The 13,567-nt window shown below is 34.4% G+C and overlaps 1 protein-coding gene across 3 annotated transcripts in view; it reads right to left on the bottom strand.

Moving 5' to 3' along the window:
* ABCA15 (ATP binding cassette subfamily A member 15) overlaps positions 1–13,567 on the bottom strand; it is a 162,961-nt gene that overhangs the window by 55,273 nt on the left and 94,121 nt on the right. For 2 of the 3 annotated variants that reach the window (XM_085017383.1, XM_085017386.1), the window contains 4 exons: positions 9,951–10,080; positions 7,497–7,651; positions 7,118–7,273; positions 6,549–6,759 (listed from right to left, as the gene is read on the bottom strand). In XM_085017383.1, the coding sequence (XP_084873509.1) occupies positions 6,549–6,759; positions 7,118–7,273; positions 7,497–7,651; positions 9,951–10,080 (652 nt within the window). The remainder of the gene's footprint in view (positions 1–6,548; positions 6,760–7,117; positions 7,274–7,496; positions 7,652–9,950; positions 10,081–13,567) is intronic. The other variant, XM_085017384.1, reaches the window with a different exon arrangement.

Below are 13,567 nucleotides of genomic sequence, written 5' to 3' on the forward strand. Positions count from 1 at the left end.
ACAAACAAAAAAACCCACCAAAAGCCAAAAACCAAAAGCAAAAAAAAAACCAAACAAAAAACCCACAAAAAACAAAACAACCCCCCCCCCCAAAAAAAAAACCAGGGCTCACAGAGCTCTGCATGAGTGGCTGCTCCCTAGGTGAACTCCCCATTATGAATTGGGAAAACACTTGGCTCTACTCATTCCACCCCCCAGTTTGGTGCTGGCTCTGGGGAAGATAGGTCCTGGTGGAAGAGTGCCACAGAGGCAGAAATATGACCTTTTCAATTTCTGCAGCCAAGATTTTACAAAGTGTTGCTAGCTTCAGTCTAGCAAATGCTCCAGCCCAGTCCACTCTAATCCACAGCCTTGAACTAGATCTGGGATGACCACAACCTGGTAAGTGATGTGAACTTGCTTGCATATGAGAGTGGCTTTGGTTGACTACACAGGTGATGCATTAGGACTCTGAGAATGTACAAGCCTCACTTGCTTCTACTCCCCTTCTTTGAGGTCGAGCAATCAATCAGGGAAAAGAGCCTGATTTGAGCCTGAACCTCTAGGCTTCTACTCCAACAACAGGAGAGCAGATTCTATTACTTACAGGGCAGCAACACCCATGGAGCAGAGAGGAATTCCTGCTCCATACCCTGGACAGGCTTTAGATCCTCCAACACCAACCACATCCCCTATCAGGGTGATAGTGGCCAGCACACCCCAAGGAAACACTGGTGTTCATATCAAATCCAGCCTTTACATCAGAGACATTGGACACACACAAGACAACTATAGATAAATTTTCTCCAAAATTTCTCCTGTTTCTCCTAAATTCACAGGGACAGAGAAAGTTGAGTAAAATGAAAAGACCCATTTCTACACATGTTTTTAAAAAAAACCCAAATTTGGAACTTTAGGTGAAATTTCCTGACATGGAAATGTAAGCTATGGATTCAAATATTTAAAAATCATATTGCAGGACGAATAAAACTTGACCAGATGTAAAAAAAAATTCTTCTCTGTGAAACACAATGTCAAGAAAATAAAAAACAAGCCAAAGACTGGGAGAGCATTTTTACAAAAGATATATCTGATAAAAGACTGTTATCCAGACTATACCAGCCATTCTTGGTGATTGATGGCAGGTACAACAGTACAAGAATCCTCTTTATGGAGTATTGTCACATCATCCCAAATGAACTTTTCATGCATGATGAAGTCAGTACCTAAAACAAGAGAACCTGAACTCCAATGAGCTGCTTAAACAGGTTACAGGAAGTGTTTTGTCCATATTTCTCAATAACTGTTTGTTTAATATATGTGTCTATATGTGGAACTGAAAAAAATATTATTCCTTATCTTTGCCTTTCTGAGACATATTGGAGCATAATTTTCCCAAAGACTGTGCGATCATCCAGCCTCCAAATATTTATTCTAACTGCTGTAATGTTAAAGTTTCTTTAAAGATCTTTTTCTCAACCACTGATACACATAAAATCAGGGAAAAGCAGACAAAGATTAAATCAATGGCAGATTTTTTTTTAAATCAAGTATTCATCATACAATATTCTTCCAAAAATTCCACTGGATTTTAAAATCCTTAAAACCCATTGTAAATGAAAAACATGTTGAATAATAAAATCATGTTGGTATTTTACAGAACAGATATAAATAAATATAAAAAGTTGTGAATGATCTTGCTAGCAACTGTTTTGCAATTTCAGTCTCTATACATCAGTCAAAATAAGTTCACTAAAGTTTTAATTTTTAAAAAACTAATGTTTTAATTCTAGGGGATATAAAAAAATCTTTCTTTTCAGTCCTTTTAAATATTTCACTTATTTAATGAAACCCTATGGAGCAGATAAGATCTATTTTATAGAAGAAGTTAATGACTTATGACTTTCCAGTAATAAAATAAAGCATAATGAAGAGTAGGAAAAATAAAATAGAGTAACTACTCTCAATTAGAAGGGCAAGTGAGATCCCCTGAAACAATAAAAAAGCAAACAGAGATCACCAGTCTATCAGACCTTATTTCAAAAAGGTCATTATAAAAATGCTGACTGTGTTAAGAAAGATTATGAATATAAGTGTAAATTCCTGTAAAAGGGAATGAGAAACTATCACGATGAAACAATCAAAAAGAGATAATTCAATTTCTGAGATAAAAGACATTGCAGAATCAATGAATAGAAAACTAAATGACACAGAAGAAAGAAAAACTGATCTGGAGGATAAAATACTGGAAATCAGCCAACTGGCATATCAGACAGAAAAATAAATAAAAAACAGGAAAACAACATATGAGATCTATGAGATAATATAAAACATGCCAACTTATGCACAATAGGGTTCCAGTTATGAAAAAGAGAGGCAAAAGGACTGAAATGTGTTAGAAGAAATTATGGCTGAAAATTTCCCAGACATAAAGAAGGAACATATCCAAGTATAGGAAGTTCAGAAGGTCCCAAACAAGATGAATCCAGACAGACTCACACCAAGGTATATCAAATTAAAATGGAAAGAATCTTAAAAAGATATACATATCTGACTCTCCTAAACACCTGAAACTAACACAATATTGTAAATCAACTATACATCGAAAAATATCCAGAATGGCAAAAGTTAGGGACAAAGAATGCTAAAGGCAGCAAGAAGGAAATAAAGAGTAACTTAAAAGGGAACACCCATTAGATTATCAGCTTAGTGAGTTTTCTTAAGAAACTTTGCAAGCTAGAAGGGAGTGGCATGATATACTGAAAAAACTGCAATCCAGGATACTCTAGTGGCTCAGTAGGTTAAGGACCCAAAGTCTCCACAGGGGTGTGGGTTTGATCCTTGGCCTGACTCAGTGGGTTAAAGGGTCAGCATTTCCACAAGCTGCCATGTAGGAAGCAGATGCAGCTTGGATATGGTGTTGCTGTGGCTGTGGCATAGGCTGCAGCTGCAGCTGCACTCTGATTTGATCCTTAGCCCAAAAAAATTCCATATGCCACAGGTGAGCTGTAAGCAGAAAAAAAACTTTCTCAGACAAGCAAAACTAAAAGAATTAAGCAATACTAAACCTATCCTAGAAGAAATTATGAAGAGTCTTTCATGGGTGGAAAAGAAGCAGGAATCTATGGGAAAGGGAAAATCCCAAGACAAAAGGAAAATACAAAGTCAGGATCGAAGACCACTTAGGTAAGCCTGTAAAAAATAAGCATAAAGGGTAAAATAGGTCATCAAAATCACAAAATCACAAATTGTAGGTGAGGGGAATAAAGATGTAGATCTTTTAGATGTACTTGAACTTAAATGACTATCAGTTTAAAGTATATAGATATAATTATGGGTCAACATACATGAACATCATGGTAACCAAAAATCAAAAACTTACAGAAGACTCACAAAAGCCTTACAGAAAGGAACTCAAGCATACTACAAAAGAAAATCTTTGATCTACAAAAGAGAAAACAAAAAGAATAAATGAAGAGAGACAAAAACAATGGAAGGAAATAAAATAGCAGTAAAGTACATACCTATAAATAATTACCTTAAATTTTAATGGACTAAGTGCTCCAATCAAAAGAAAAAATGTTCCTGGTTGGATTTAAAAAGCATGACCAATCTATATCATTTACAAGAGACTGAATTCAGAGCTAAAGACACATACTGACCAAAAGTAAGAGAAAGAAAAAGATATTTCATTCAAATGAAAATGACAAAAAAGCAAGGGTAACAATACTATTCTGAGATAAAACAGACTTTAAAACAAAGCTTATGGCAAAGGACAAAAAAGGGCATTATATAGTGATGAAGAGATCAATACAAGACAAGGATATTATTCTTGGTAACATATACCTACCCAATACAGGAACACCTAAATATATAAAACAAATACTAACAGACATAAAGAGAAAAGCTGACAATAATACAATAATAGGAGGAGACTTTAATTCCCCACTGATATCAATGTACATATCATCTAGACAGAAAATCAACTAGACAAGAGAAGTCCTAAATGATACAATAGACCAGCTGGACTTAATTGATGTCTCCAGGACCCTGCATGTTAGGAAAGCAGAATGCATATTCTTTTCCAGTGCTCATGGAACATTCTCTAGGATAGAGCACATACTAGGTCACTAGGTCACAAAAATGCTTCAACAAATTTAAAAGGATAGAAATTATACCTTTTCCAAACACAAAGGTATAAAACTAGAGATAAAATATAGAAATAAAAATGGGAAAAGAATGGAATTAACAACATGCTACTAAAAACGATTGGATGACTATGAGTCAAAGAATCAGAAAATTCTTTTAGACAAAAGAAAATGAAAACATGGCTTTGCAAAATCTATGAGATGCAGCAAAAACAGTTCTAAGAGGGAAGTTCATAGTGATACAAGCCTTCCTCAAAAACAAACAAACAAAACAAAAACAAAAAACAAACAAGAAGTCTCAAATAAACAACTTGATCTACCACTTAAGAGAATTAGAAAAAGAACAAACAAAACCAAAGGAGAAAAAAAGTTGGTGACATACAACACCTGATTTCATGACTTTCTATAAAGATACAGTATGCATGACTGCTATTTGCAAAAGGATATGCTTATAGACCAGTAAAACAGAATAGAAAATAATTCAAACACCTATTTACATATAAATAACCAGTTTATTTTCATCAACGTGCCAAAGGTATTAAATTGTGTTTCCTAAAAATGATTCTAGACACTCATATGGAAAAAAATCAGAATCAAAACTTCCCTATCACCATTCATAAAAAAATCAACCTGAAATATGTCATAAAACTTTAGAAGCTAGAACTATAAAGCATCCAGAAGAAAATATAGGCAATAGTTTCCTAAAAAACACTGACCAAGAAAAGAAATCAGTTATAAACAGGACTTTTCAAAATTAAAAATTTATGCTCATCAAAAGATACCATAGAATTAAATAAGCAAGCAAAACATTTGGGGAAATATCCACAATACCTATATCTGACAAAGGACTCATATCCAGAATATGTGAACTCATGCAAATTTACCATAAAAATGTTAAATAACTAACTTTGAATAATGGTCAAAAAATTTGAGCAGAGGCTTCACAAAAATTTATATAAAGTATCATTTTATATGAAAATGTATGCAATATAGTTAATTTTCAGGGAAATAAAAATTAAAACCATAAGAGATAATTTTTCACATTCACTGGAACAGCTAAAATACGAAGACACCAAAAATGTTCTTGTGAGTATGGAGTATATTGAATTCTCAAACACGTTGACAGGTATAAAATAATAGAAGTAGTTTGGAGAATCTTTTGGCAGAACATAGACTCAATCTTTGACCAGGTAACTTGACATCCACGTATTTTTGCCCAAGATAAATTTTTATCCAAGCAAATTTATGGCACTCTTGGTCATGAAATTTGAAAAGATAAATTACCCCAAATGGCCTAAAAGTCCATGAAGAGTAGAGTGTGTGCACTATTTGATATAGGCAGCAACAGAGATGAATCTCAAAAATATTGAGCTGAAAGTAAAGAAACCAGAAAACAAAAAATACTGCATGTAATTCATTTATATGACATTCAAGAAAAAGCAAGATAAGCACACGATAACAAAAATAAGAAAGTGGCTGCCTCTGGAGGAAGGCAATTAATGGAAAGAGTTTCAAGGGGAATTTTTCCAGCCATGGAAATGCTTTGTATGTTGTTTTTCCTTGGTATCAGACGGGTATATATAATTGTAAAAACTCACCAAACTGAACGTTCTACATACATTATACTTCAATTAAAAAATTCTCCCCTGGTAAGAGCATTTATTCTAAAGGAGGTATGCAGATAATGAATAAGGTGAATGAAGAAACTTTGTTGAAAACTACTGCTTAAGGGGAAAAATGAAAAGGAGTATAAAATATTGGAAATAAGGTACTGAAATTTTATGTAGGGGGCAACAAAATACTGTCAGATTCATAAGTAGTTTTGAACAATGGCCTAAAAGAGATAAAGAGGGTCTTAGAACATGGAAATGTTTAGAAAAATTCTTCTCCAGATTTGAACACAATATTTTGTTCATACAGAAGCAATTTAATACTGGTTTGAAAAACAAGAAACAATGAACAAAGATACCTGATTCTGTATATTTCCCTTAGATCCTTTAAATTATCTACTTGTCTATTCATCACCCATCTGCTATTATCTATGTATCTATCTATGTATCTATGTATCTATCTATCTATCCATCTATCCATATTTCTATCAATTTCATTGAAGTCACAGCAGAAGTATAACAAATTAAAATTTAAGCAGAAGTTACATGGAAGATAAGAACATGAAATTTGGACAAAGCAATAAAAAAAGAGTGGTAGTTTTGAAGAACTAAAATATGCCCATTATTTCAAAGGGATCATAGTTGAGCTCCAGTTAGTATGACAGAGGGAATCATTGAAGTTTGGGGTAGATAGTAAAAAATATAGGTAGAAATTATATTAAAAGAATATTAAGATGTCAATATCAATGGCAATTATATTAGAAGAATATTAAGACATCAATATACAAAGAATGGTCAAAGGGAGAGAGACCATATATTTTTTTCAGGAAAATTGAAGAGCCACAGCACCGCAGGGATCCATTAACCATGATGGCTATGCGGTCACCCAGGAGGTCAGCTTCATCCACATCATGGGTAGTCAATAATATGGTACGATCCTGTTTGTAATGCTGAAGCAGATTCCAGGTGGCTCTCCTTGAGGCTGGGTCCATGCCAGATGTTGGTTCATCAAGAATCACTACCTAAAGACCAGAAGAACAGTTCCATGACCATTGCTAAACATTATATATGAGGTCAGGTCTTAACCAGTCATGGGGCTTACTCTGATTTTGTTTTTACAATCACTTGTCCAACTGAAGCTAAGATAATAAGTTTAGACTAAAACTGAATTAGAAATGGTGGAATAATTCCAAATCTGTGATAATTTCATATCAACTAGGTTGGAAATAGAAATCCCATTTGGCATTTCATTTGGAAGTTTCCTTTTAGAATGTTAGATCCATATCACCTTTTGGATTTATGCTAGCTGACTTTTTTTTTTTTTTTTTTAGATGGCCTTCAGTGGAAATCCACTGTTTTTATTTTATTTTATTTTTTTACCTTGGAGCCCCCTATAAGTGCTATAATGATGGAGAGTTTGCGCTTCATTCCTCCACTCAGTGATACTGAAAATGCATTATGCTTTTCTAGGAGGTTGAAAGTAGACAGCATGTTGTTTATTTCAATAAGACGCATCTTTTGAGGAATTCCTTTTATCTGGAAAGAGGAGCCATATCTCACATGGTGCTTTCAACTTTATCCTTAGAAACATTTTACACTAGTTACTTTCTTACGTCATCTCTATAGTGTCTTCTTACCTTTTCTTGACTTTATGTTTAAAGGAGAATTTATAAAAAATAAAATTTTAAACTTTCCAAGATGAAAGATTTACCTTAAGTACATGAACAAAGTGGGGGAAAGGAACATATCCTTGGCTCACCACAGAATAGAAATAAAGATGTTCTGATACTGTCAAGTAATTAAACAATAAGTCCTGCTGGGGACACAAGCCCAAGCTTTTCCTGATCTGGCCCATCTGCTTTGAGACGTCATATCCATTAACATAGGCCTCTCCACTGGTAAGAAGATAGAGACCTAGAAACAAGCAGAAGACATATCAGAATGTTTGCTTTTATGAGGGAACATGACTAAACACTATTCATTAGCATCTAAATTTGAAATCTACTTGTGGGTTATGCATTAGAATTAGCGATTTCTTTCACACAGAAAATTTTAGAAAATATCAATTGTTACCTTTGGAGTAATAAAATTAGAGGTAATTTATTTCATATTTTTTGTTTGGTTAACTGTATATTTTAATCTTCAATGGATATGAATGAGTACAAATCACTCAGGTAATAAGAACACTGAAAAGTTTATTCTTAAAACATTCTAGCATTGCCACTAGCCACTTGAGAGTATTTAAGATTATATTATTTGAACTGTGCACTGAGATTGGAATAGACCCTTTTATTTTTTAAAAAAATTTTTTGATAGTAGACCCTTTTAAACCTTAAAAATCCAGATAATAAAAGACAAGACACCATCAAACTCCTGGAAGAGAGCATAGGCAAAACATTCTCTGACATCAACCTTATGAATATTTTCTCAGGTCAGTTTCCCAAAGCAACAGAAATAAAAGAAAAAATAAACCAATGGGAACTAATCAAACTGACAAGTTTTTTTGCACAGCAAAGGAAACCACTAAAAGACAAAACCAAAAAGACAACTTACAGAATGGGAGAAAACAGTTTCAAATGATGCAACTGACAAGGGCTTAATCTCTAGAATATACAAGTAACTTATATAACCCAACAGCAAAAAAGCCAAAAACCCAATGGGAAAATGGGCAAAAGACCTGAATAGCCATTTCTCCAGGGAAGATGTAGATGGTCAAGAAGCACAAGAAAAAATACTCAACATCACTGATTATTAGAGAAATCCAAATCAAAACTACCATGAGATACCACCTCACACCAGTCAGAATGGCCGTCATTAAAAGTCTGCAAATAACAAATGCTGGAGGGGGTGTGGAGAAAAGGGAACCCTCTTGCACTGTTGGTGGGAATGTAAGCTTGTGCAACCACTGTGGAGAACAGTATGGAGGTACCTTAGAAAACTATACATAGAGCTGCCATATGACTCAGCAATCCCACTCTTGGGCATATATCCGGACAAAACTCTCCTTAAAAAAGACACATGCACCCACATGTTCATTGCAGTGCTATTCAAAATAGCCAAGACATGGAAACAACCCAAATGTTTATTGACAGATGACTGGATTAGGAAGATGTGGTATATATACACAATGGAATACTACTCAGCCATAACAAAGAAGAAAATAATGCCACTTGCAGTAACATGGATGGAACTTGAGACTTTCATACTGAGTGAAGTCAATCAGACTTCATATAGGCTTAGTTGATTTCAACCTGAGTAACTTCTTGTAAGAAAGGTCTGCTAGCAATGAATTATCCAAAGTTTTGTTTATCTGGGAATGTATTATTTCACATTTATTTCTGAAACAGAGGTGAGACTCTCAGTTGACAGTTTATTCTTTCAGTACTTTTTATATATCATCCTATTGCCTTCTGGCTTCCATTGTTTATAATTTGTCTTACTGTTCTTTGCCTTCTTGGTGTGACATGATATGTGATGAATCACTTTTCTGCTTCTAATATTTTATCTTTGTCTTTCAGAATTTTTACTATGATATGTTTGGGTGTGGATCTCTACATATATTCCATTTGGAGTTTGATGAGGTTCTTGGATATGTAGATGAATGCTTTCAGAAAATTTGGGAAAATTTCAAACATTATTTCTTACAATGTTTTTCTGGCTTTGTTCTTTTCTCCTCTCCTTCTAGAACAATTATACATATGTTGGTGCACTTTAAAAGTGCTCCAAATTTCTCTGAGCATTTATTAATTTTTTAAAATTCTTTTTTCCCTATTATTATCAATCTGTCTTCAAAATCCGATTCCTTCTGACAATGCACCTCTATTGCTGAGCCCCTTCAATTAATTATTCACTTTGGTTTTTGTTTTTCAACTCCAGGATTCCAATTTTGTTCTTTTAAAATGATTTCTATCTTTGGTTTGATATTTTTATTCAAGGAGATACTGTTTTCATACATTCCCTCATCTCTCTAATCATGGTTTCCTTTAGTTCTTTGAACGTATTTATAGTGGTTGCTTTTATGTCTCTGTAAAATCTGATATCTGGTATCTCTCACAGGAAGTTATTTATACCTTAAAAAAAGTGGATTATTAAGCGACTTTGTGTATCACTGAAATGACTGAACTGTAAACATCAAGGGGTATACAAAAGTCTCATAGACTTTTATCTACAGCCTCTATGTGAGGACACACTTAAAGCAGAGCTAAACACATACCTGAGAGAATGGATAGAGTAGTGGATTTTCCTGCTCCATTATGTCCTACAAGAACAGTGATTTGCCCCTCAAACAAATTCAAAGACAAGTCTTTTACAGCTGTTTTGATAGTGTTCTTCACTCGGAATTCCTGTGGGGGGAAAAACGCACAAATATTTACCTGTCACTAAGATTTTGGAAGAAAAAGAACTCACATCAACTATATTTAGAAGAAACAACACCACATAATGAACCTCATGAAGAAAAAAATAAAAATGTAAACAGAATGAAATTCTGAAAAGGGGAAAAAATTAGAAGGTATGAGTTTCAGCATTTCACAATAGATCTACTAATATATCCCTGAACAATCTGATGCATTCCTGCTTTTTTTCAATTACTGTCTTGAAGCTGATAATGCCGAAATTTCTTCTGTCAATACCTTTGTCAATTTGGAGAACTTCCAATTGAAAACTTCTTATGTGTAGACTACAAGTGCTTCTGCTTATGATGCAAAACTTGGAAAGTGCATCTCTCTTACCCTAGCAAACAAGAAACTAAGTAACCCACAAAATTATAACTTTTTTCTGACTTATCAGAGAAGTGAGATTTCCAGGCAAACCAACTACCTTTAAATTAAATAAAAGACAGGCACCTTCAAGGAGAAATTATATATAAATATTTGTTTACCTGGAGCAGATAAAACACTATAAAAATAGTGATAAGATTTGGCTATTTTTTAAAAATGAAAATAGCCTAAGAAACACAATATTTAAGCAGAAGATTTGGGATTCAAGCCCATTTCATTCAGATGTAAAACATATATTCTTGAATTCTACCAAACATACAAAGAGGAAATTATACCCATCCTCCTTAAACTTTTCCAAAAGGTTGAAGAAGAAGGAACACTCCAAAAGATATTCTAAGAAGCCACCATCACCCTAATAGCAAAACCAGGCAAGGATACCACCAAAAAAGGAAATTATAGACCAATATATTTGATGAATATAGACGTAAAAATTCTCAACAAAATTTTAGCCAACTGAATCCAACAACATATAAAAAAGTTCACATACCATGACCAAGTGGGATTCATCCCAGGTTCACAAGGATGGTTCAACGTATACAAATCAATAAACATCATACACCACATTAACAAAAGAAAAGTCAAAAACCACATGATCATCTCAATAGATGCAGAAAAAGCATTTGACAAAGTCCAACATCCATTCATGATAAAAACTCTTACCAAAGTGGGTTAGAGGGAACATACCTTAACATAATCAAAGCCGTTTATGACAAACACAGCAAATATGATACTCAATGGAGAAAAGCTGAAAGCCTTCCCACTAAAATCTGGAACAAGACAAGGATGCCCACTCTCACCACTGCTATTTAACATAGTATTGGAAGTCCTAGCCACAGCAATCAGACAAAAAAAAAAAAAAGAAATAAAAGGTATCCAAATTAGAAAAGATGTAAAATTGTCACTCTATACAGATGACATGATACTATATCTAGAAAACCCTAAGGACTCAACCCAAAAACTAGTTGAACTGATCAACAAATTCAGCAAAGTAGCAGGATATAAGATTAACATTCAGAAATCAGTTGGACTGCTGTATACTAACAATGAAACATTAGAAAAGAAATAAAAAAATACAATAACATTAAAAATTTTTCTTATCATTTATTTATATATATACATATATATTTTTCTACTATACAGCATGGTGACTCAGTTACATTTACATGTATACATTCTTTTTTCTCACATTACATGTTCCATCATAAGTGACTAGACAGAGTTCCCAGTGATACACAGCAGGATCCCATTGCTAATCCACCCCAAAGGCAACATTCTGCATCTATTTATCTGAAGCTCCCAGTCCCTCCCACTCCCTCCCCTTCCCCCTTGGCAATCACAAGTCTATTCTCCAAGTCCATGATTTTCTTTTCTGTGGAAAGGTTCAACTGTGCTGTATATTATATTCCAGATATAAGTAATATCATATGGTATTTGTCTTTCTCTTTCTGACTTACTTCACTTAGGATGAGAGTCTTTAGTTCCATCCATGTTGCTGCACAGAACTAGAATAAACAATCCAAAAATTTACATGGAACCACAAAAGACCAGAATTACCAAAGAAATTCTGAAGAACAAAAACCAAGCAGGAGGCATCACTCTCCCAGACTTCAGGCAATATTACAAAGCCACAGTAATAAAGACAGTGTGGTACTAGTACCGAAACAGACAGACCAATGGAACAGAATGGAGAACACAGAAATAAACCCAGACACCTTTGGTCAATTAATCTTTGACAAAGGAGGCAAGAATATAAAATGGGAAAAAGACAGTCTTTATAATACCTTTTAAAATTGGACCCCAAAAAATCAAATACCTTGGAATAAACCTGACCAAGGAGGTGAAAGGCTTATGTGCCAAGAACTATAAAACATTAATCAAGGAAATTAAAAAGGATCCGAAGAAATAGAAAGATATTCCATGATTCCATGATCCATGGACTGGAAGCAGTACTACCCAAAGCAATCTATAGATTCAATGCAATCCCTATCAGACACCTACAGTTAATTAATCTTTGACAAAGGAGGCAAGAACAAAAAATGGGAAAAAGATGGTCTTTTCTTCAAGTAGTGCTGGGAAACATGGACAGCTGTATGTAAATCAATGAAACTGGAACACACCCCCCTCACCAGGCACAAAAGTAAACTCAAAATGGCTCAAAGACTTAAATGTAAGACAAGACACCATCAAACTCCCAGAAGAGAACATAGGCAAAAAACATTCTCTGACATCGACCTTACAAATGTTTTCTCAGGTCAGTCTCCCAAGGCAACAGAAAATGAAGGCAAAAATAAACCAATGGGACCCAATCAAAGTGACAAGTTTTGCACAGCAAAGGAAACCATTAAAAAAAAAAACAACCAAAAAGACAACTTACAGAATGGGAGAAAATAGGTTCAAATGATGCAACTGACAAGGGCTTAATCTGTAAAATATACAAACAACTTTATACAATTCCACAGTAAAAAAACCCAAAAACCCAATTGAAAATGGGCAAAATACATGAATAGACATTTCTCCAAAGACGATATACATATGGCCAACAAGCACATGAAAAAATGCTTAAAATCCTTGATTATTAGAGAAATGCTAATCAAAACTACCATGAGGGACCACATCACACCAGTCAGAATGGCCATCATTAATAAGTCCGCAAATAACAAATGCTGGAGGGGGTGTGGAGAAAAGGGAACCCTCTTGCACTGTTGGAGGGAATGTAAGTTGGTACAGCCACTACGGAGAACAATATGGAGGAACCTTAGAAAACTATACATAGAACTGCCATATGACTCAGCAATCCCACTCTTGGGCATATATCCAGACAAAACTTTCCTCAAAAAAGACACATGCACCTGCACATTCACTGCAGCTCTATTCACAATAGCCAAGACCTGGAAACAACCCAAATGAAGTGAAGCAAGTCAGAAAGAGAAAGACAAATACCATATGATACCACTTATATCTGGAAGCTAATATATGACACAAATGAACATTTCCACAGAAAAGAAAGTCATGGACTTGGAGAACAGACTTGTGTTTGCCAAGGGGGAGGGGG

Source organism: Sus scrofa, chromosome 3, assembly GCF_054392235.1.
Source record: "Sus scrofa isolate SSC_HxYL_T2T_F1_AM1 chromosome 3, Sscrofa_HxYL_maternal_Yorkshire_Landrace_v2.0, whole genome shotgun sequence".
Lineage (NCBI taxonomy): Eukaryota > Metazoa > Chordata > Mammalia > Artiodactyla > Suidae > Sus > Sus scrofa.